This window comes from Myotis myotis, unplaced genomic scaffold, assembly GCF_014108235.1.
Source record: "Myotis myotis isolate mMyoMyo1 unplaced genomic scaffold, mMyoMyo1.p scaffold_m19_p_3, whole genome shotgun sequence".
NCBI lineage: Eukaryota > Metazoa > Chordata > Mammalia > Chiroptera > Vespertilionidae > Myotis > Myotis myotis.
In genome coordinates, this window is record NW_023416335.1 from 105415234 (window position 1) to 105441145 (window position 25912).

The 25912-nt window shown below is 42.1% G+C and overlaps 1 protein-coding gene across 1 annotated transcript in view; it reads right to left on the reverse strand.

Moving 5' to 3' along the window:
* The window catches only part of LOC118651019 (cat eye syndrome critical region protein 2), a 233467-nt gene that overhangs the window by 13083 nt on the left and 194472 nt on the right, over positions 1-25912 (reverse strand). The window contains exons 8-12 of the mRNA XM_036299723.1: positions 24762-24915; positions 1745-1874; positions 1271-1308; positions 1098-1189; positions 750-876 (exon numbers count right to left, since the gene is read on the reverse strand). Of these exons, the coding sequence (XP_036155616.1) occupies positions 750-876; positions 1098-1189; positions 1271-1308; positions 1745-1874; positions 24762-24915 (541 nt within the window). The remainder of the gene's footprint in view (positions 1-749; positions 877-1097; positions 1190-1270; positions 1309-1744; positions 1875-24761; positions 24916-25912) is intronic.

The following is a 25912-nucleotide window of genomic DNA, read 5'->3' on the forward strand; positions in this document are numbered from 1 at the left end:
GGTTGCGGGCACATCCCCAGTGGGGGGTGTGCAGGAGGCAGCTGATCGATGTTTCTCTCTCATCGATGTTTCTAACTATCCCTCTCCCTTCTTCTCTGTAGAAAATCAATAAAATATATTTAAAAAAATTTTTTTTTAAAAAAGAATCAGCTCTATCTAGGTAGAGTTATCATCAGTGGTACACTGTGTTAAGGAGGCACAGTACAAACTGGACCTAAACTGGCCTGTAGAAGAATGAGAAATAACCTGAGCCTAGTTGCCACCAGTTACACTCTCCTATTGTGTGAGATAGGAGAGAATTCCTGCCACATATTGTTTAAGTGGTTAGAATGGCCAATCCCAAGGCTTTTAATACACATTCTTTTAATAGTCCTAAGGAAAGGTCTAAATCATCAGTGTGTGTGTGTGTGTGTGTGTGTGTGTGTGTGTGTAGATGAGGTTTATTCTCTCTCTTTTTCTAAAATATATTTTTATTGATTTCAGAGAGGAAAGGAGAGAGAGAAATATCAATGATGAGAGAAAATCATTGATCGGTTGACTCCCGCACACCCGCTGCTGGGGATTGAGCCTGCAACCCAGGAATGTGCCCTTGACTGGAATTGAACCTGGGACCCTTCAGTCTGCAGGCTGACACTCTATCCACTGAGCCAAACCAGGTAGGGCCAGATTTATATTTCTAAAAGGCATTTTATTCTTGGTTACAATAGTTCAGCTAATGTGCATCCAGAGCAAACCCCTGCCCCACTTACCACTACTTTCCCCATTATATTTTCGACAATTCCTGAACATTGTCTTCATGTCATTTACAAATTCCTCCTTGGTACAGTATAAACCTCCATTTAGTTTCTTCTCCATGCTTGAAATATCCATTGGTACCTAAAACAGGACACATTTAATTACAATATGCTGGAGGAAACATCTCATAACCCATATAAGGCAAAGGAATCATGCTGTTCTGAGTTGCTCAACAGCCTGGTATACAATCAGCAACCCGGACCCTCAAGGAACAATAAATAAACTCAAGCAAAACACAACAACAAAGAGCAAGAGCAAAACAAACATCACGATAGGTGTAACTGTATAGTAGGTTTAGCTACCTTAATAATCTGATAATAGTTTGGGGCATAAGATTCATCCACAGGTTCTAAAAAGGGCCAGGAATCCTTGTGAGCCTTTACCACATCTAGAACTGAGAGCCAAAGAAGAGAGCTTAATATACTCACATAGGAGTACTTTTATAAAAAACACAATAGTTAAGAATGGAACTGACCTTTATACATAGCAGTGAAATCATCATCCAACTCAAAGCTGTAAATCATAAATAAAAAATTAATAGTAACTTTGATCTCTCTTTAACTCTCTTAATTCAAACACAGACATAGTTGGTTGCACCAAGTTTTGGAATAGATCCAATAATTTTTATTAATGATAAGTTTGTAACAGTGGTAACACTCCAGAAAATAATTATGAAGATGAGGGTTAGCATAGATGACACAAAACTTTATTATCATTATGTTAGTTATTTAATAGCACATTATTTCCCAGGTCTTATTTTCCTCTAATCAATATTTATGATATAAAGAATAACCCAAAAAGCATAAAATAGAATGAGAAGCTCATGAAGATGGAATATTACCTAACACAGAGTCTTGTTTTAAGGATTAAATAAGAGAGTACTTAGCACAATGCCCAAGTGCTTAATAAATGTTACAGGTTGCTACTGTTAGTACCATTAAATACTCACAGGTCTTTAGTCTTTTTTTCTTCCCTCATGGGGGAATTAGGGTCCAGGTGGGAAAGCTCTGGGGGGAGCTCCTTGCCTTGAGCCAGCAGCCATGCCCTTTCTTCCCTGAGCTTTCTCCTCTTAGCTCGGTCTACAATGGACACAAAGCATCATGGTACAAGTGAGTTAAGTAAGTACTCTCTACTTAAGATGTTGACTAACTATCCTTATCATTGTGAGAGAAGGAAGAAATAAAGATCACAAAGTAGTATCATGAAGTCACCTGTGCTTCCTTTGCCAGTTTCTTTTTGGTAATTAGGATGATTCTATACATGGAATACTTTATGAATAATAAAAACAAGTGAGACTGTTTCATCTTAGTCATACTGAGTTCAAGTTGAGTGATGAGGGTGGTAAGGCAAGCACTTGAATGTGGAAAGGGAAAAGAGCAAGGCTGAAGAATAATGAAATTAGAAGAAAAAGAAAAAAAATAGAAGACCAAATGAGGGATTATCCTTGTCACTACCAGAGGTCTTTTCTTTTTCTCTCTAAAAAGCAACATACAGTGCTGGCTTGGTGTGGCTCAGTTGGTTGAGCGCTGTCCCATGCACTGAGAGGTTGCCAGTTCAATTCCTAGTCAGGGCACATGCCCAGTAGGAGGTGTATATGAGGCAGCCAATTGATGGTTCTCTCTCATTGATGTTTCTCTCCCCTGTCCCTTTCTCTTTTTAAAAATCTATAAAAACATATTAAAAAACAAAAAAATAACATATATTTTCAGGGCCAGACCCTCAAATCAAACACATACAGGATTTTATATGCATCTACAAGTTCTCAAGGTTTACAAAGGCATCCATGCACATCCATTGTCTTTGCTCTTCAACCAATCCCCACACTGGCAGCTGACCTCTACCAAGTCTGGCTGGGAACATGGAAAAAATGCCAGCTAGAAATGGCATAGAACTGGAAGGCAGGTATGATTTTTTTTTTTTTTTGGGCTCATAGCCAAGTCCATGGGGCACTCGATGCCAGTAGGGAATCGGAAGGTCACGAGAAAGAGAAAAGCAAAGGGATGAAGAACAATTTCAGACACAAAAACGGAAGGGAGAAGCCAGGATAGATCTTGTTTTCTTCCCTAAGGGATAGGCTCCATGTCTTCCATTGCTATCAGTGTGACATGATTCTGCAAACAGTGTTTTCCTTATTAAGTTCCGTATGACTTGTGTTTCTGTTCCTACATTACTTTTATTTATAAACTTAGAGTATTTGCTTTAATTAATCAATGGCATTTTGCTGTCAACTTTAAAAATTGTTTTGGTTTGTTTTTAAAAAGAGAAATGGCTTCAAGCTTAAAGAAAAATATAACTACATTAATGAATTACCCATGCATCTACCAAACTGTCAAAGCTTAACATTTCCACCTTAACTTTAATAAAGTATTTCTCAACTTAATAATCCTTTTCTAGTTGACTGCAATTTTTTTTTTTTGCAATTTATAACAATAGTAGAGGCCCAGTGCATGAAATTTGTGCACTCGGGTGTGTGTGTGTGTGTGTGTGTGTGTGTCCCCCTCAGCCCGGACTGCAAGAGGGCGCAGGCCAGCCCGAAGGACCCTGTAGGTGCATGATCAGGGCAGGGGAGGGACATGGGAGGTTGGCCAGCCGGGGAGGGACCGTGGGAGGGCTCAAGGGTATGTCTGGCCTGTCTTGCTCAGTCCCGATAGGCCCGACCCCAGCAGCAAGCTAACCTACTGGTCTGAGCGTCTTCCCCCTATTGGTCAGTGCACGTCATCGTGAGCGGTTGAGCAGCCTTAGCATATCATTAGCATATTATGCTTTGATTGGTTGAATGGATAACTGGACACTTAGCATATTAGGCTTTTATTATATAGGACTAGAGGCCCAATGCTTGAAATTCGTGCAAGGGGCTTGGCCCCCATTGCCATGGCCTCTGCCGCTGTGGCAGCTGCTTCTGCCTTGGCCCCCTTAGCTTTGTCTGGAAAGACATTCGGTCTAATTAGCATATTACGCTATTATTATTATAGGTTATAATGATGACCATTCTTTTAAAAAGCCCTCTTATGCATATGCATGAAAGCCCTCTATGATACAAATCCAGAAGTGCAATTGCCAGACAGAGAAGTAAAGTGGGGCCTTGACTTACAAGTGTCCCGACTAACGAGTTTTTTGAGACACGAGCTGTCTCTCGGCCGATTTTTTGCTTTGAGTTGCGAGCTAAAATTCGGGTTACGAGCCAGCTTCCGATACCCCACCACTAGTTGGCGCAGTGAACATCACAGTGAACGCCACAACATCAGCCCAGCATCACGTGTCTCACTCGTTCACTTTAAGATTTGACATACGAGTAATTTGAGTTACGAGCTCCATCACGGAACGAATTAAATTCCTAAGTCAAGGCCCCACTGTATAGAGGTTAACTTTATTAGGCATTGTCAAAGTGCTATAGCTATTAAGGGTTATAGCTATTTTTTCAATAGTGATTTTAGTTACCTCACCCTCAGTTGGTATGATAAAAGTTAGCATTTTGCCAAACTAACAAGTATGACATGGAATTTTGATGGTTTCATTTTTTTTTTGGTGAATCCTCACTGAGGATATTTTTCCATTGATTTTTAGAAAGTAGAAGAGATGGGGAGAGACAGAGAGAAAAATAGCGAAGTGAGAGAGATGTCGATTGGCCAGCTCTTGCACTGGGATTGAGCCTGTAACCAAGATCCATGCCCTTGACCAGAATCGAACCTGGGACCCTACAGTCTGTAGGCTGTCATTCTATCAACTGATGTTCACACCAAATCTTTGCTTTTTTCCAAACTGGCTAGGGCTCATTTTCATTTTTCTGATTCAAATGATAATGAACAAATTTTCAGTTTATTGGCCACTAAGCAACCCTCTCCTGTGAATTTCCTGCTTGCATACTTTGACCTTTTTTCCCTGTGGATTTTGGAATTTTTTAAAAACATATTTTTATTGATTTCAGAGAGGAAGGGAGAGGGAGAGAGATAGAAACATCAATGATGAGAGAGAATCACTGATCGGCTGCCTCTTGCAAGCCCCTCACTGGGGATCAAGCCCACAACCCGGGCACATGCCCTTGACCAGAATTAAACTCTGGATCCTTCAGTTCACATGCTGATGTTCTATCCACTGAGCCAAACTGGTTAGGGTGGATTTTGGAATTCTTACTGATCTGTGTAAGTGCTTTAAATAATCTTTTTGATTATGTATGAAAGTTATCTTTTTCTACTCCATGGTTTGTCTTTTCACTTTGCTTATGGTATTTCTGCCATATGTAAGTTTTATACAATTAATATATCAATCTCTATCCCCCTATAGTTGAACTCTTTGTACTTAAAAAGTCTTTTTAATCTCAACATCTTGAAAATATTTGCCTACGTTTTCTTCAAAAACGTTTTAGCCTTTAGTCTATCTTGAACTTATTCTTGTATAAATGAGATATATCATCTCCCCACCTGTCCCCTACCAATAAGCAACTGTACTGGTGCCATTTATCAAAGATTTCACATGTTCCCTCAAGGCCTATCTTGGGCATTCTATTTCACTGCTCTTATCATCCATCTCTATACAATACCATGATATCACTCACTGTCACTTTTGCTATTTGGTAGAATGAGTGTTCCTACCATATTGTTTTTGGAAATTATCTCAGCTATCCTTGGCCCTCTGCTCTTCTGTATGAATTTTAAGACTATAATATGATTTATTTATTACCAAATATTGAGCAAGGGTCAAAATTTCCCACATGTTCAATAATTTTTTAAGAAGTTGGTTTGTTTGAATCAAATCCCAAAGGTCCTTATACTGCATGTGGTTGATATGTCTCTTAAATCTAGCTGCATTTCTAAGTGTCCACTCCAATTTATTTGTTCGAGAAACTTGGTCATTTTGTCCTTGTAGAATTTCCCACATTATGGATTTAGCTGGTGGTATCCTTGTTGTGGCGTCATGTGTTCCTCTAACCCTTATAAAACAATACAATGTGAAACAGAAGCAATGATAGAGGAAATCTTTGCTTTTTTCCTGACTTTATAACAACACCTAGATTTCAGGTTTCTAATCTCCAGAACTCAGAGTACATAAATTTCTGCTGTTAAAAATCACCTAGTTATGATCATTTGTTATTCTAGCCCTAGGAAACTTAATACAGCATCCAATTCCATTTTCTTCTGAATCCTATTGTTGCTTCTGTAAAGTCTGCGATCACTGTTATAGTACATACTCTAGGAATGTCTTTCCTAAATCTCTCTGTGGCCATATGTCCTATAATTCAGTTATTTATATCCAGTTTACTTGCTTTCTAAATCTGAGGATTTGTTTTTCATGTAATCAAGAAAAACCTCAACCATTATATCTGATTAATTTCTCTGCCTCATTTCCTTGATTCTTTCATTTTAGAACTTACATGAGACACATATTGGATCTTTCATGCTATATACCACCTGAATCTGTTATTTCTGTCAGCCCCGAATCCATCATTTCTCCATTCTCTGCTGGCTTTATATATTTTGTGAGGAGGGGGTATTAGAGGAAGAGTGGGAGGCAGGATTTATGTCTTCTTGTTTGCTTGCTCTTGCTGTTCAACACCATGCCTGCAAAAGCATTATCTTTTTTTTTTTAAACGTATTTTTATTGATTTCAGAGAGGAAGGAAGAGGGAGAGAGATAGAAACATCAGTGATGAGAGAGAATCATTGATTGGCTGCCTCCTTCACACTCCACATTGGGGATAGAGCCCGCAACCCGGGCATGTGCCCTTGACTGGAATCAAACCGGGACCTTTCAGTCCACAGGCCAACGCTCTATTCACTGAGCCAAACCAGCTAGGGCAGCATTATCTTTTTTAAAAAAATACCTTTTTATTGATTCTAGAGAGGAAGGAAGAGGGAGAAACATTGATCAGCTGCCTCCTGCAGGCTCCTTACTGGGGATTGAGCCCGTAACCTGGACATGTGCCCTGACCCGAAATCGAACTGGCAACCTCTCAGTGGGATGACACTCAACTGAGCGACACCAGCCAGGGCCAATAGCAGTATCTTTATTTAGGGAGATACAATTGGCCCTGATAACCAGGCTCTTTGGTTAGTCCCAGAATCAGCTTGCTGCCTGCTTTCAGAGGTACAAGCAGCACCCATCTTCTGATGTCTGAGGGCCAACTTTGCAGAACCCTCCTCAACTTCTAGGTTCTCATAATCTCAACCTCTTCCCTTTATTTTCATTGCTCTAGGGGTGCCAACTCAGAACTCTCTTTTAACATTTTTATTCTATAACTAGAGGCCTGGTACATGAAATAAGTGCACGGGGGTGGGTGTGGGGTCCCCTCAGCAGAGCCTGCACCCTCTCCAATGCGGGACCACTGGCTCCTAACCGCTCACCTGCCTGCCTGCCTGCCTGATCACCCCTAACTGCCTCTGCCTGCCAGGCTGATCAGCTGTAACTGCCCCCCCCGCCTACCTGATTGTCCCCAACTGACCCCCCACTGCAGGTCCAGTCATTCCCCCCCCCCCCCCCCCCCCCCCCCCCCCGCCAGATTGGTTGCCTCACGCAGCCTGCTGTTCGGCCATTGCGTGATGGCATCCCAACCAATTTGCATATTCCTATTATTAGTATAGATTCTATTTAAACAAAGACTCATATATAGTTTTCATGACTGAACACTAAGTTAAGTGCTGGAGTTCATCTAATGACATATTCCAGCTTGCTGATTCTTCTTCTTCTTCTTCTTTTTAAAAATAATTTAAATTCTTTATTGTTTAAAGTATTACATATCTCCTTTCCCCTCACTGACCTCTCCTCAGCTGTTCCCAGCCCCCAGTCTGCTGATTCTTATTGATGTGTACCTAAACTGTTTAACCTAGTTATTATTATTCCAATAATCATATTTTACATTTTTAAGAGTTCTATTTGTTTCCTTTGAATCTGCCTATATTTTCATCAAGATTATTTCCCCCTTATCTTTACAATCCCTTCTTATATTTGATAATGCTAAATATATTTCTTTTTTGTCTATCACATGTACCAACTATTGTTCACAGTGGTGTTTCCTCATGTGCTTTCGAAATCTAATTTTCTATTCATCTTTTGCAGGGATTTTAGGTGTGGTTATTCTTCCTGGAGAGAAATAGAGGTTCTCTAGACTGATCACTTCACACCCACAATTCAACCTAATAGTATGCCCACTAACTTACTGCTGTTCTTTATTTCCCCTAAAAATAGTTCCTGAGAAATTTCTCTCCTTAGGTAAAATTTCTAATATTTTATAAATTTCCTTTAAAAAAAAATTTTTTTTTTTATTGATTTTTAACAGAGAGAAAGGGAGAGGGGTAGAGAGTTAGAAACATCGATCAGCTGGCTCCTGCACACCCGCTACTGGGGATGTGCCCACAACCAAGGTACATGCCCTTGACCAGAATCAAACCTGGGACCCTTGAGTCCGTAGGCCGACGCTCTATCCACTGAGCCAAACCAGTGAGGGCTAAATTCCCTTTTTAAGAGCACATCTGAAATCTAAACTAAGGAAGGAAAATTTTAAGGAACTGATATATTTGAGACAAGATGAATTTTTAGATTACCTAGCAACCATATTGAGTAAATAAGAAAGTTTCAATAATGTCCACCCCATACTGACAGCATGAATATTCATTTTATAATCCAGTCTTGCAAGTATCCTTTATTGGCCTTTCCCCATTTTTAGCTTTTTTAAAAAAAAAATTGGTAAAAACACAAAAAATGTATCTTCTAATAGTTCACAATGTTGTATAATAATTACCATTATCTATTTCCAGAACCTTTTCATCATCTCAAATAGAAAATCTGTAATTAGTTGACAATAACTACCTATTTCCTTTCACCTTGGTTTATTTCACATAATCTGTCTTCAAGAGTCATCCATATTGCAGCATGTATCAGAATTTCCAAATTTCCTTTTTTGGGGGGTAGAGGGTTTAATCCTCACCCAAGGATATTTTTTTCCTTTGACTTTTCTTTTTTAAATTCTTTATTGTTCAAAGTATTACATATGTTATCCCCCCTCCCCGCCCCCTGCCATCTCCCCAGTCACCCTCACACCCCAGCACATGCCCTCACCCCCCTAGTGTCTATGTCCACTGGTTGTGCTTATGTACTTGCATATAAGTCCTTTAGTTGATCTCTTACCCCCTACCCCACCCTCCCCTGCCTTCCCTCTGAAGTTTCACGGTCTGTTGAGTGCATCTATGTCTCTGGCTCTATTACTGTTCATCAGTTTATGTTGTTCATTAAATTCCACAAATGAGTAAGGTCATGTGATATTTATCTTTCTCTGACTGGCTTATTTCGCTTAGCATAATGCTCTCCAGGCCCATCCATGCTGTTGCTAATGGTAAGAGTTCTTTCTTTTTTATAGCAGCACAGTATTCCATTGTGTAGATTTATTTCCATTGTGCATGTTTTCATATGTCTCTTGGCCTTCTGTATGCCCACTTTTTTTTGTTTTATTTTTATTTTCTTATCTTATTGTATGCCCACTTTTGAAAAGTGTCTATTTAAGTCCTTTACCCATTTTTTTATTAGATTATCTTCCTTTTGTTAAATTGTATGAGTTCCCTGTAAGTTTTGGAGATTAGGCCCTTATCGGATATAACATTGGCAAATATGTTCTAGCATGCAGTGGGCTTTCTTGTTGTTTTGTTGATGGTTTCTTTTGCTGTGCAGAGCTTTTTATTTTCATGTAGTCCAATTTATTATCTCCTTGGTTTCCATAGCCATCAGACAAAAAGAAATAAAAGGCAAGCAAATTGGAAAAGAAGTAAAACTGTCACTATTGGCAGATGACATGATATTGTACATAGAAAACCCTAAAGACTCCATAAAAAAACTACTAGATGCCCTCCCTGGTTTGGCTTACTGGATGGAGCGTCAGCCTGAAGACTAAAGGGTCCCAGGTTCAATTACGGCCAAAGGCACATGCCAGGGTTGCGGGCTCGATCCCCCAGTGTGGGGCTGGCAGGAGGCAGCCAGTCAAGGATTCTATCTCAGCATTGATGTTTCTCTCTATCCCTTCCTTTCTGAAATCAATAAAAATATATTTAAAAAACAACAAAAAAACTACTAGATTTAATAAATGAATTCGGCAATGTAGCAGGATATAAAATTAACACCCGGACATCTACGGCTCTTTTATATTCCAATGAGAGGCCAGGTGCACGAATTTGTGCACCAGTGGGATCCCTTGGCCTGGCCTGCGGGATCAGGCTGAAAGCAGCTCTCCAACATCTCCTGAGGGGCCCTGACTTATAACACTGCACGAAAGCATACAAAACAACCAAACTAGTTGGTAAGTTGTTTGTTCCCTTTATAAACAGAACTTAAACATAAATGTGAAATATGTTCTGACTCATCCTATCAGTAAATAATCTACTATTTCCCTTTTTAAAACTTAGCCGCCAAGAAACCAGAAAAAGTTTATTGTTGTAACTATCTTATACAGTGGGGCCTTGACTTATGAGTGTCCCGACTAACGAGTTTTTTGAGATACCAGCTGACTCTCGGCCGATTTTTTGCATTGAGGTGACAGAGTAATTTGAGTTAATGAGCTCTTTAATGAGCTCCTTAACAAGCTCGGTCTCAGAACGAATTAAACTCGTAAGTCAAGGCCCCACTGTACCTTGTAAAATGCTCTCCACATTTCCTCCATAACTATCATATGTGATTTTGCTGTGTGCTAGGGATTTTTTCAGTTAATTCTTCTTACAAGGTCTACACAGCCCCACATTATAAGACCCATACTTACCTACATGAACACATTTCCTGCCAATCTTCTCTTTTCCCTCTCCCTAAAATGCTCTTCCCTAACAGATATTCATATAGCACCTATACTCATTTCCTTATATGTTCTTTTAGTATTACAGATGTTTATGTTTTTTTCTTCCCCATTGTTCCCCCTACACCCCATATCTGCTCCTCCCAGGCCATCAACATTCCATTGTCTGTGTCCATGGGCTATGCATATCCTATATTATAAAAAGCTAATACGCAAATCAACCGAATGGTAGAATGACCGGTCACTATGACACGCACTGAGCATCAGGGGATAGACGCTAAATGCAGGAACTGCCCCCCAGTGGTCAGTAAGCTCCCACAGGGGGAGCGCTGCTCAGCCAGAAGTCCTAAGCTGGGCTCATGGCTGGCGAGCGCAGTGGTGGTGGCCGGAGCAGCGCTGAGGATGTCCGACTGCTGGCTTAGGCCTGCTCCCCATGGGCTCCTGGACTGTTAGAGGGCGGGCGCAGGCCGGGCTGAGGTGCACCCCCCTGAGTGCACGAGTGCACGTAAGTTCCTCTTGCAGGCCCTCACTCCGCCTTCCCTCTGAAATTCATCAGCCTGTTCCATGCTTCTATGTCGGTTCTATTTTATTCACCAGTTTATTTTGCTCATTAGATTCCACATGGATGAGTGAAATCATGTGATACTTATCTTTCTCTGACTGGCTTATTTTGCTTAGAATAATACTCTTCAGGTCCATCCATGCTGTTGCAAATGGTAAGAGTTCTTTCTTTTTAACAGCTGCGTAGTATTCCATTATGTAAATGCAAACGTTATTTTTTCAAATTTTATTTATTGTTGCGACTATTATTACATATGTCCCCATTTTTCCACACTTTCCCCCTCCAACCACCCCCCTGCCCCAGGCCCTCACTGCCCCATTGTCTGTGTCCATAGGCCATGCATATATGTATACAAGATCCTTGGTTGATTACCTCTCATGCACCCACCCTCCCCTGCCTTCCCTCTGAGATTCCTCAGTCTTTTTCATATTTCCATGTCCCTGGATCCACTCCGTTAATCAGTTTATTTTATTACTTAGACTAGAGGCCTGGTGCACAAAATTCGTGCACTGGGGGGCCGGGGGGGGGGTGCCGCAGGGTGCAGAGAGTGGGCCCCTCAGCCCAGCCTGTGCCCCCTCACAGTTTGGGAGCCCTGGGATCGATCGCCCCAAAGAGGTAGGCCCTGCCCAAACAGCTGGGGCTCCTTGATGGATCACCCGGCAGAGGATGGCCCCACATACCCGCTGCAGCACCACCAACGGGTAGACTGGGCCTCCCTCTTTGAGGCAATTGATCGCCCCAAAGAGGTAGGCCCCGCCCACCCGGCTGGGACTCCACGATGGATCGCCCCTGCAGAGGGAGGCCCCGCCCATCCACTGCAGCCCACTGGTCGGTGGCCTGGGCCTCCCTCTACAGGGCGATCATGCGATGGTGCTCCACAGAGGGAGGTCCCACCCACACACCACAGCCCTCGGGTCGGTGGCCTGGGCCTCCCTCTTGGGGGCAATGTCTGGGCCCCCGACCAATTGTATCGCACCCGCCTTGGCTGGCCTGGTGCCAGTGGGTGTCATAGTGTGGTTGTCCAGAAGGTTGTCCTGCTGTTCAGTCGATTTGCATATTACGCTTTTATTATTATAGATTCCACATATGAGCGTGATCATGTGATGCTTGTCTTTCTCTGACTGACTTAATTCACTTAGCATGATCCCTCTATGTCAGCGGTTCTCAACCTGTGGGTCGCGACCCCTTTGGGGGTCGAATGACCCTTTCACAGGGGTCGCCTAAGACCATCGGAAAACACATATATAATTACGTATTGTTTTTGTGATTAATCACTATGCTTTAATTATGTTCAATTTTTAACAATGAAAATACATCCTGCATATCAGATATTTACGTTACGATTCATAACAGTAGCAAAATTACAGTTATGAAGTAGCAACAAAAATAATTTTATGGTTGGGGGTCACCACAACATGAGGAGCTGTATTAAAGGGTCGTGGCATTAGGAAGGTTGAGAACCACTGCTCTATGCTCTCAAAGGGTAAGAGATTTCTTTTTTACTGCTGCAAAGTATTTCATGGTATAAATGTACCACAGTTTTTTATCCACTCATCTACTGATGGGCACGTGGGCTATTTCCATATATTAGCTATTACAAATTGTGTTGCTATAAACAAAGGGGTGCATACATTCTGATTTGTATTTCAGGCTTCTTAGGATATACTCCTAGAAGTGGGATCACTGGGTCAAATGGAAGTTCCATATTTAATTTTTTGAGAAAATTCCATACTGTTTTCCATAATGGCTGCACCAGTCTGCATTCCCACTAGCAGTGTACTAGGGTTCTCTTTTCTTCACATTGTTGCCAGGACTTGTCATTTGTTGATGGTAGCCATTCTGACATGTGTGAAGTGATACCTCATTGTCATTTTAATTTGCATCTCAATAATGATCAATGACTTTGAGCATTATTTCATGTGTCTCTTGGCCATGTGTCTTTGAAGAAGTGTCTATTTAGGCCCTTTGCCCATTTTTTGATTGGATTGTTTGTCTTTCTTTTGTTAAGTTTTATGAGTTCTTTATATATTTTGGATATTAACCCTTTATCAGATGTGTCACTGTCAAATATGTTCTCCCATACAGTGGGTTACCTTTTCACTTTGTTGATGGTTTCTTTTGCTGTGCAGAAGCCTTTTATTTCGATGTAGTCCCATTTGTTTATTTTCTCATTAGTTTCCTTTGCCTTTGGAGATGTATCTGTAAACATATTGCTACATGAAATGTCTGAGATTTTGCTGCCTATGGTTTCTTTTAGGATTTCTATGGTTTCCTGACTTACATTTAAGTCTTTTATCCATTTTTAGTTTATTCTTGTATATGGTGTATATTGGTGGTCTAATTTCATTTTTTTTTGCATGTACCTGTCCAATATCCCCAGCACCATTTATTGAAGAGACTATCTTGAGTCCATTGTATGCTTTTGCCTCCTTTGGCAAATATTAATCGAGTGTAATGGCTTGGGTCAATTTCTGGGGTCTCTGTTCTGTTCTGCCCGTTCTTATGCCAGTACCAGGCTGTTTTGATTATGGTGGCTTTGTAGTGTAACTTGATATTGTGATTCCTCCAACTTTATTCTTTCTCAAGATTATTGCATCTACTCGGGGTCTTTTTTGGTTCCATATTCACTTTTGGATTATTTGTTTTAGATCTGTGAAATATACCATTGGTATTTTGATAGGGATTGCATTGAATCTTTAGATTGCCTTGGGTAGTATGAATATTTTAATGACTAGAGGCCTGGTGCACAAAAATTTGTGCCCTCGGGGGGGGGGTGTCCCTCAGCCCGGCCTGTGCCCTCTCACAGTCTGGGACCCCTCGGGGGATGACCATCTGCTGGCTGAGACCTGCTCCCCAGGGGATTGGGCCTAAGCTGGCAATCAGACATTCCTCTGGCAGCCTGGCAGCCCTTGGGGGATGTTCACTTGCCAGCGGGGAGCGGACCTAAGCTGCAGTCGGATATCCTTAGCGCTGCTGAGGAGGCAGGAGAGGCTCCCACCACTACCGCTGTACTGGCAGCCATCAGCCTGGCTTGTGGCTGAGCAGAGCTCCTCAATGTGGGAGCAAATTGACCACCAGAGGGCAGCTCCTGCATTGAGCGTCTGCCCCCTGGTGGTCAGTGTGTGTCATAGTGACCAGTCATTCCCAGTCTTTCTGCTGTTAGGGTCAGTTTGCATATTACCCTTTTAGTATATAGAATAGAGGCCTGGTGCACGGGTGGGGGCCGGCTGGTTTGCCCTGAATGGTGTCCCGGATCAGGGTGGGGGTACTCCTTGGGTGCCTGGCCAGCCTGGGTGAGGGGCTGATGGCTGTTTGCAGGCTGCCCGAACCCCCTTCAGGGTGGAGGTCCCCACTAGGGTGCCTGGCCAGCCTGGATGAGGGGCTGAGGGCTGTTTTCAGGCTGCCTGCAACCCCTTCAGGGTGGGGGTCCCCACTGGGGTGCCTGGCCAGCCTGGATGAGGGGCTAAGACTCTTTTCAGACTGCCCACACCCCCTTCAGGGTGGTGGTCCCACTGGGGTGCCTGGCCAGCCTGGATGAGGGGCTGAGGGCTGTTTTCAGGCGGGCCAAGCCTGCAACTGAAGCTCCCAGTCTCTCTTTTCTTTTTTCTTTTTTATTCTGGGACTTATTTACCTTCTGTAATTGAAACTTTGTTGCAGCTCCAGCTCCGATGCCGGACTGTCTGAAAGCAGGTCTCTGGGTTTTGTTTCGCTTCTATAATTGAAACATAGTTGCATTTCAGAGCTGTTGCTTTCAGGCTCAGAGCCGGGCGCAGCAGGTGGGGAACCTTGGCTTCCTTCATTGCCGGGGCAAGCAAGCCTCATGTTCACTTCAGCTGTGTGGCTGCCTGGTCGCCATCTTGGTTGGCAGTTAATTTGCATATCACCCTGATTAGCCAATGGGGAGCTAAGCAGAGGTATGGTTAATTACCATGTTTGTCTATTATTAGATAGGATGTTGATTCTAACAATCCACGAACATGGCATATTCTTCCAATTGTTTATATCGTCCTCTATCTCTTTTTTTCCATATCCTGTAGTTTTCTAAGTACAGGTCTTTTACTTCCTTGGTTAAGTTTATTCCTAAATATCGTATTATTATTTTTTTTGGTAATGGTTAATGGAAATTTTTTTGGTCAATCCTCACAGGCTATTTTCTATTGATTTTTAGAGAGAGTGAAGAGAGAGAGACATACACACATTGATTTACTGCCTTCGTACATGCCCAGACCAGGGCAAGGGATCGGGCCTGCGACCGAAGTACATGCCCTTGATTGGAATCGAAACTGTGACCCTTTAGTCCACAGTCTGATGCTCTTTCCATTGAGCCAAACACACTAAAGTGGTTTTGTTTTTTTAGTTTCTCTTTCTGAGAGTTCATTATTGGTGTATAAAAATGCCATAGATTTCTGGGTGTTAACTTTGTATCCTGTTATGCTGCCAAATTCATTAATTAAATCTAGTAGTTTTTTCATAGAGTGTTAGGGTTTTTGATGTACAATACCATGTTATCTACGACACTCATTTCATTATTAACTGACACATTTTCAGAGAAGGCTCTCTTAACAATCTTTTTAAAATGCTACTTATGTTACTCCTTATATCACTAAACCAGTTTTATTTTTCTTGAGATTACTCACCACTTCCTATGGTTTTTCAGTATTTGCTTACTGTTTACCCACCATTACAACGTAAACTCTATGAAAGAAGTATCTTATTTTATCTAAAACTCTATTTCCACAACAGTGCCTGGCAGAGAATGGGTATTCAAAAAATATTTGTTGATTTAAAGAACAATCTATAACAGATATTATTAATCTTGCAGGTATAGAAATTAAGCCACAAAAATAAATTTTGGACCTGTCTGTATAAATTAAAATCCAAACTGACAGGGGAGAACCAAGATGGCGGCATAAGGTATATACATGTACGTGCCGCCCCCCACAACCACATTAAAACTACAACTAAAAGACAAAATGGCTATCATCCAGAACCATGGGAAAGCTGGCTGAGTGGAAGTTCTACAACTAGAAGGAAAGAAAAAAGCGCATTGAGACAGGGTAGGAGGTGTGGAGGCGCCAAAAGCAGAGGTACGGAGGCATGTGAAATGGGTAAAATGGGTACGCCGTTTTATTCAAGCGGAAGGGAGATACAAACTCCCGATTGCACTGAACTCATTTCCGGCAAGACTCTGGGGTCCCAGACTCCTATGGGGAGAAACTGGACTGTCTGGCAGTGGGTCGGAAAGTGAGGGTGGCTTTCTTGCAGAGCTCCTCACAGAGATCATTGTTACTGTGGGGGTGCGAGACCCAGAGACACGTAGACAGCTGACAGACAGTCATCGCTCTTTGCTCCGCCCTGGTGATTCCTTGAGACCCCGCCCCACCCAATTTACAACCCCACCCAAGGTGTGCACAGCGGTGCAAATGAATTGCCTGACCTTTAGCCGTCTAACCTAACAAACTGCAGCTGGGTCAGAGAGCTGCAAAACTTCCAAACCCCAAACAAAGAGAAGAAATCTGCAGATCTTGTTGTAGCTCCTGCTGGGTGGACTCATGTAGTAGCTGACTTTGCACCTCCTTGGAGATCCAGGAGCCAGTGTACCCAGTGGTCAGATACCAGATTTCAACTCCTCACATCCGTAAGTGACACATCCAAGAGGCAGACTCAGTGAGCACCAAAGCCCCACTGAATCAAGTCCTGCCCCATAAGGGTGTCTCCAGCACAGCAGCTATTCCACTATAGACACTGCGGGTCCACGCAGTCAACTGGCCTGGAGGTCATTTCCTCCCAGGGGTACGAACAGCAATCAAGGCTTTACTACAACAAGACTGTGCACCCAGCACACAAAGGGGTGCACCAAGAGTGTCCACCTCAGGTGATTGGGGAAGCTGAGCCACTGGGCCCAATAGGACACCTACCACACAAAGCCACTCTATCAACACAGGGAAGCAGCAAAAATGCAGAGACAAAGAAACATGTCACAAATGAAAGAAATGGAGGAAAGCAAACTACTGGATATAGAGTTCAAAATCACAGTTATAAGGTTACTCAAGAAACTTCTACAAACCTCTGAGAAACTTAGTGAGACCTCCGAGGAACTTAGTGAGACCTTCAAGGATCTTAATGAGAATGCCAAAAAAAAAATGAAAAAGGACCAGTCAGAAATTAAGCATACACTAACTGAAATAAAGAATAATATACAGAGATCCAACAGCAGACTAGAGGATATCAAGAATCAAGTCAAAGATTTTAAATACAAGGAAGCAAAAAACACCCATCCTGAAAAGTAAAAAGAAACCAAAAATATGAAGATAGTGTAAGGAGCCTCTGGGACAACGTCAAATGTACCAACATCCGAATTATAGGCGTGCCAGAAGAAGAGAGAGAGCAAGATATTGTAAGCCTGTTTGAAGAAATAATGACAGAAAACTACCCCTACCTGATGAAAGAAATAGACTTACAAGTCTAGGAAGCAAAGAGACCCCAAATGAGAGGAATACAAAGAGGACCACACCAAGACACATCATAATTAAAATGCCAAGGGCAAAAAACAAAGAGAGAATCTTTTTTTTTTTTTTAAATACGTTCTATTGATTTCCTACAGAGAGAAAGGGAGAGGGATAGAGAGCAAGAAACATCAATGAGAGAGAATCACCGATGAGCTGCCTTCCGCAAGCCCCCAATGGGGATGTGCCCGCAACCAAGGCACATGCCCCTGACCGGAATTGAACTTGGGACTGCTCAGTCCACAGGTCGACGCTCCATCCAGTGAGCCAAACCGGCCAGGGCTAAAGAGAGAATATTAAAAGCAGAGAAAGAAAACAGTTAGTTACCTACAAGGGAGTACCCATACGACTGTCAGGTGATTTCTCAACAGAAACCATGCAGGCCAGAGGGAGTTGCAAGCAATATTCAAAGTGATGAATAGCAAGAACCTACAACCAAGATTTCTCTACCCAGCAAAGCTATCATGTACCCAGGTCAGATAAAGAGCTTCACAGACAACACAATGCTAAAGGAGTTCATCACCACCAAACCAGGATTATATGAAATGCTGAAGGGTATTCTTTAAGAAGAGGAAGAAGAAGAAAAAGGTAAAGATAAAAATTATGAACAAACAAAGTGACAACAAATACATATCTATCAACAAGTGAATCTAAAAATTAAGTCAATGAAAAAAAATCTGATGAACAGAATAAACTTGTGAATATATTAGAAGCAGGGGCATAAAAAAATGGAAGCAGTGGAATGACAATTCTCAGGGGGAAGGAAGTGTGAGGGGTGCGGGTAGAGATTGGACAAAAATCTTACACCTATGGATGATGACAGTGGGGGGGTGGTAAGGGCAGGGGTAGGGTGGGAACCAGGTGGAGGGGAGCTATGGGGGGGAAAAAGAGGTACACCAGTAATAACCTGAACACTAAATATTTATTTTAAAAATAGTTATATTTAAAAAAAAATCCAAACTGATAATAGTGTACACAATAATAACCCCATTGAAAAATATATAGAAATAAAAGCCACAGTTACCATCTAGAGCAGACGTTCTCAACCTGTGGGTCGCAACCCCTTTAGGGGGTCAAATGACTCTTTCACAGGGGTCGCCTAAGACCACTGGAAAACACATATATAATTACATATTGTTTTGACTGAGAAACCAAGATGGCGGCATAGGTAAACACCGGAAATTGTTGCCTCGCACAACAACTTCACAAATACAACTAAAAGACAAAACGAACATCATCCAGAACCACAGGAAGGCTGGCTAAGTGGAAATACTACAACTACAAGGAAAGAGAAAAGCACACTGAGACTCAGAGGAGGTGCGGTGTGAAAGTAAAGTGCAGAGGTACGGAGGCGCACGAGGAAAGGGCTGGCAGCTGAGGACGCGGCTCACGTGGAAAGGGCTGGCAGCTGAGGATGCGGTTGTCTTTTTCAATAAGAAGGGATTCTCAAGCTCCTGACTGCTCTGAACTCCAGTTCCGGGCGAGTCTCTGGGACCCAGACTCATACAGGAGAAACTGGACTGTCTGGCATCAGTAGGAACTCGAGGGCGGCTTTCTCTCAGAGGTACTTGCAGTGATTACTGGGACACTGAGACTCAGGCCCTCTGAGGGTAGGACTGAGGAGCTGCCATAGCGGCTTGCTCAGCCCTGTTGATCCCCAGAGACCCCACCCAAGCTGTGGGCAAAGGCTTTTCCATATGAAAGGCCTGGCCCTTTGCAATCTGAAAGTTACCTAACCAACTGCAGCAGGGTCAGAAAATCCCAGAACTTCCAAAAGAAGGCCCAAGGCCCCACAGCAGCTTGCATTGCTTCACAGCTGGGCCTCATATGAGCACCTCCAAACCCCAAACAAAGAAGAGGAATCTGCAGATAGCTCCTGCTGGGTAGCCTCAGGAAGAGGCTAAATTAGTACCTCCTTAGAGATCCAAGAGCCAGTGTACCCAGTGGTCAGAGTGGGATCATCCAGATTACAACTCCTCAGATCCATAAGGGACACACTCAGGGGGCAGACTCAGTGAGCAATCAAAGCCCCACTGAAGCAAGTCTTGCCCAGAAGGGTGTCTCCAGCACAGAAGTTCTCCCACTGCAGACACAGCTGATTCTCACAGCCAATTGGCCTGGAGGTCAATTCCTCCTAGTAATACCTACAACAATCAAGGCTTAACTACAACAAGACCGTGCACAACACCCACAAAGGGGTGCACCAAGAGTGTCCACTTCAGGTAATTGGGGAGGCTGAGCCACTGGGCCCTATAGGACACCTAACACAGAAAGCCACTCTATCAACACAGAGAAGCATAAAAAATGCAGAGACAAAAAACGGTCACAAATGACAGAAATGGAGGAAAGCAAACTGGTGGATATAGAGTTCAAAACCACACTTTTAAGGTTTTTCAAGAATTTTCCAGAAACCACTGATAAATTTCGTAAGACCCTCAATAAATCTAGTGAGACCCTCGAGGATGTGAAAAAGGACCAACTAGAAACTAAGCATACACAGACTGAAATAAAAAATATTACACAGAGTTCCAACAGCAGACTAGAGGATCACAAGAATCAAGTCAAAGATTTGAAATATGAAGAAGCAAAAATCACCCAACCAGAAAGACGAAAAGAAAAAAGAATCCAAAAATATGAAGATAGTGTAAGGAGTCTCTGGGACAACTTCAAATGAACCAACATCCGAATTATAGGGGTGCCAGAAGAAGAGAGAGAGCAAGATACTGAAAACCTATTTGAAGAAATAATGACAGAAAACTTCCCCTACCTGGTGAAAGAAATAGACTTACAAGTCCAGGAAGCGCAGAGAACCCCAAACAAAAGCAATCCAAAGAGGACCACACCAAGACACATCATAATTAAAATGCCAAGAGCAAAAGACAAAGAGAGACTCTTAAAAGCAGCAAGAGAAAGAAGGTCAGTTACATACAAGGGAGTACCCATATGACTGTCAGCTGATTTCTCAACAGAAACTTTGCAGGCCAGAAAGGAGTGGCAAGAAATATTCAAAGTGATGAATGACAAGAACCTACAACCAAGATTACTTTATCCAGCAAAGCTATCATTCAGAATTGAAGGTTAGATAAAGAGCTTCACAGATAAGGAAAAGCTAAAGGAGTTCATCACCACCAAAGCAGGATTATATGAAATGCTGAAAGGTATCCTTTAAGAAGAGGAAGAAGAAAAAGGTAAAGATACAAATTATGAACAACAAATACACATCTATCAACAAGTGAATCTAAAAATCAAGTGAATAAATAATCTGATTAACAGAATAAATTGGTGAATGTAATAGAATTAGGGACATAGAAAGGGAGTGGACTGACTATTCTCAGGGGGAAAAGGGGTGTGGGGGGTGCGGGAAGAGACTGGACAAAAATCGTACACGGAAAACCAAGATGGCGTCATAGGTAAACACCGGAGTTTGCTGCCTCAAACAGCCATTTCAAAAATACAACTAAAAGCCCTGACCAGTTTGGCTCAACGGATAGAGAGTCGGCCTGCGATCTCAAGGGTCCCAGGTTCGATTCAGGTCAAGTGAATGTACCTTGGTTACAGGCACATCCCCAGTGGGGAGTGTGCAGGAGGCAGCTGATTGATGTTTCTCTCTCATCGATGTTTCTAACTCTCTATCCCTCTCTCTTCCACTCTGTAAAAAATCAATAATATATATTTAAAAAAAAAATACAACTAAAAGACAGAACGGACATCACCCAGAACCACAGGAAGGCTGGCTGAGTGGAAATTCTACAACTAGAAAGAAAGACAAAAGCATACCGAGACTCACAGGAGGTGCTGTGCGGAAGTAAAATACTAAGGTTCGGAGGTGCATGCGGAGCAGGCTGGTGGCTGAGGGCACGGTTGTCTTTTTCAATCAGGAGGGAGTCTTAGGCTCTGAGCTCCAGTTCCAGGTCAGTCTCTGGGGACCAAGACTCAAACAGGAGAAGTGGGACTGTCTGGCATCGGTTGGAACTCGAGGGCAGCTTTCTCTCTGAGGCACTTGCAGCAATTGCTGGGACACTGAGAAGGAGAGCCTCTGAAGGCAGGACTGAGAGCAGCCATAACTGCTCGCTTGGCCCACCTTGTTGATCCCCTGGGACCCGTCCCGCCAAATCCTTGCATGCAGGCATTTGCTGGATAGCCTCAGGCAGAGGCTAGATTAGCACCTCCCTAGAGATCAGGACAGAAGTTCTCCCACTGCAAACACAGCTGATTCTCACAGCCAATTGGCCTGGAGGTCAAATCCCTCCCAGTGTTACCTACAACAATCAAGGCTTAACTACAACAAGACTGTGCACAAAGACCACAAGGGGGTGCACCAAGAAAGCATAAAAAATGCGGAGACAAAGAAACAGGACACAAATGACAGAAATGGAGGAAAGCAAACTGCTGGATATAGAGTTCAAAACCATACTTTTAAGGTGTTTCAAGAACTGTCTAGAAGCCGCTGATAAATTTAGTAAGGCCCTCGAAAAGACTGGTGAGACCGCCGATAAATGTAGTGAGATCCTCAAGAAATCTAGTGAGACCCTCAATGTTGTGATAAAGGACCAACTAGAAATTAAGCATACATTGACTGCAATAAAGAATATTATACAGACTCCCAACAGCAGACCAGAGGATTGCAAGAATCAAGTCAAAGATTTGAAATATGAAGAAGCAAAAAACACCCAACCAGAAAAGCAAAATGAAAAAAGAATCCAGAAATATGAAGATAGTGTAAGGAGCCTCTGGGACAACTTCAAGCCTACCAACATCCGAATTATAGGGGTGCCAGAAGAAGAGAGAGAGCAAGATATTGAAACCTATTTGAAGAAATAATGACAGAAAACTTCTCCTACCTGGTGAAAGAAATAGACTTATAACTCCAGGAAGCGCAGAGAACCCCAAACAAAAGGAATCCAAAGAGGACCACACCAAGACACATCATAATTAAAATGCCAAGAGCAAAAGACAAAGAGAGAATCTTAAAAGCAGCAAGAGAAAGAAAGTCAGTTACATACAAGGGAGTACCCATATGACTGTCAGCTGATTTCTCTACAGAAACTATGCAGGCCAGAAAGGAGTGGCAAGAAATATTCAAAGTGATGAATGATAAGAACCTACAACCAAGATTACTTTATCCAGCAAAGCTATCATTCAGAATTGAAGGTCAGATAAAGAGCTTCACAGATAAGAAAAAGCTAAAGGAGTTCATCACCACCAAAGCAGTATTATATGAAATGCTGAACGGTATCCTTTAAGAAGAGGAAGAAGAAGAAAAAGGTAAAGATACAAATTATGAACAACAAATACACATCTATCAACAAGTTAATCTAAAAATCAAGGGAATACATAATCTGATGAACAGAATGAACTGGTGATTATAATAGAATCAGGGGCATACAAAGGGAATGGACTGACTATTCTTGGGGGGGAAAGGGGTGTGGAGGATGCGGGGAGAGACTGGACAAAAATCGCGCACCTATGAATGAAGACAGTGGGTTGGGAGTAAGGGTGGAGGGTGGGGTGGGAACTGGGTTGAGGGGAGTTGTGGGGGGAAAAAAGAGGACAATGTAATAATCTGAACAATAAAGATTTAATTAAAAAAAAACGCACACCTATGAATAAGGACAGTGCGGGGGGGAGGGTAAGGGCAGAGGTCGGGGTGGGAACCAAGTGGAGGGTAGCTATGGGGGGAAAAAACAGGAAGAACTGTAATAATCTAAACAATAAAGATTTAATTTATAAAAAAATTACATATTGTTTTTGTGATTAATCACTATGCTTTAATTATGTTCAATTTGTAACAATGAAAATACATCCTGCATATCAGATATTACATTACGATTTATAACAGTAGCAAAATTACAGTTATGAAGTACCAACGAAAATAATTTTATGGTTGGGGGTCACCACAACATGAGGAACTGTCTTAACCCTTTTCTGTCCAACATGGAGGCTGACTTGACAGATCAGGAGCTAGGAACAGGTCCAACGTTGAGGCTGTGGTCGACACCGCAAACCGGTTCAACATTCAATCCCGTCAATTAATTTGGACCAGACTGTTTGAATTCCAAAAATAAAATTGGACCACAAAGGGTTAAAGGGTCATGGCATTAGGAAGTTTGAGAACCACTTATCTAAAGGAATTTAAATCTAGCACTGGAAATAAAACATGCTAAATCTTATAAGTTGGATATACTACAGAGGCTAAGACAAAGGCTCTATCTGCAGAATAAATACACTGAGGATTTTAGAATGAAGAAATAATCAAGGCACGAACTGGGTTAACATTTTAAGAAACAGAAGGCACTAAAGAGGAATGGGAGTAAACACGCACATCGGCCCAGCCAGTGTGCTTCAGTGGGTGAGTGTCGACCCATTAACCAGGAGGTCACAGTTTGGTTCCCTGTCAGGGCAAATGCCCAGGTTGTGGGCTCGATCCCTAGTGTGTGCGTGCAGGAGGCAGTCGGTCAATGATTCTCTATCATCATTGATGTTTCTATCTCCCCCCACTTCCTTTCTGAAATCAATAAAGATATTTAAAAGAAAGCTTTAAAAATACATTTATTTAAAAGAAAATAAATATTGGTCAGTATTCAAATAAGCCAAATGATGTTATCACATGACACAAGAGGTTCAGCTTATAAATATAACTGCTACATAACACATCTAAAGACAGTTGTTATCCGTTGCTATAATTTCATTCCACTAAAACTATGACTCAAACCCAAGCTTGAGAAAACGCTTTGCCTTCATAATATTCTAGATCTGTATAGTTTCATAGAGCTGAAAAAAACCTCTAAGGCTTTTGTTGAGCACATTTCATTTGTGTTCAAAATAATTTCTGTGAAAATAGTTGTCATCACTATTTTAAGTTTTTCTCTATTCTATATAAGGGACCTAGCAGAAATGAGAACAGACAAGAGAATGAAAGGAAGACACACAATGAAAAAATACCAGTGTTTTAGCAGGAATGCAATGGCAATGAGATGGTATCTAGATGAATAAAGTAGACAGAATAGAATTTACAAGTTAGAAGTTGCCGGAAACAGCTTAGATAAATGACAGAACCCAGTTTGATTGGCTTTGGTTATAGGATTGCTATTACCATGACACATGTTCCTTCCAGACTATACTAAAAGCCCACATACCTTCCACTGCCTTGACCTTTTCCTCCAACTCTCTTTTCTTCTCTTCCTTTAGCATCTGCTCTTGCTCCTTCTTCTGCACTGCTATAAGAAGTTGACGTTCTTCTTCTTCCTCTTTGCGCTTCTGTTTTTCTATTCTGGTAATCATAGGAGTCTCCTGTGAGGAGCCAGTAAGTGTAGAGTCAATATACAACAATGTAAGATGTATTCTTGCCCTGACCAGTTTGGCTCAGTGGATAGAGCGTCGGCCTACGGACTCAAGATGTATTCTTCACTCTGAGTTAAGATTTAATTTTTATTGAATTCAATCTATTTAATCCTATCTAATAATAGACAAACAGGGTAACTGACCATATCTTCGCTATGCTTCCCATTGGCTAATCAGAGAGATATGCAAATTAACTGCCAACAAAGATGACGGTTAATTTGCATATGTAGGCGGGAAGCGGCGGAGCGACTCTGGCCGGAGCAGGGAAGGCTTTGAAGGCGGCTCCGGCCAGAGCAGCTATCAAAGCAGGTCTGGTCAGAGCAGTGAAGGCTTTGAAGGTGGCTCTGGCTGGAGCAGCGATCAAAGTGGGTCCAGCCAGAGCAGCGAAGGCTTTGAAAGCAGCTCCGGCCGGAGTAGCGAAGGCTTTGAAGGCGGCTCTGGCCAGAGCGAAGGCCTGGGTCCCCGGTGCCGAAGGAAAACCAGTGCAGGCAGCCAGGGGAAGGGAAGGCCTATTGCACGAATCTTTTTGTGCAACAGGCCTCTAGTAAATAATATTAGATAGCTAGAGAATGTATAGCATACTTACAAATTCGGTTTTATCACCTAAAGAATACATATAACATATATGTAATTACACTAACATTAAAACACACCAGAGATTTTAAAAATGGTACAAGTTTTGGGCCCAATGGCTTATGTAATTTGTAGTCTTTGGGAAGTAATATTATAAAGAATACACTGAACTGGAGAAGAACAAATTGAGGCAATTCAGAGACCTTTTTTACAACTTTAATGTTGGATAAAAGTGAAACCTGAAAAAGTACTGTAAAAGGATGAAAAATATTCACTAGACAGAAAAAAATCACAATTTCAACATTGTACATCACTCTGAAACCCTTAACTTTTATACTTTTCTTTAGTAGTAAAACAATGAGTAAAATTGGGG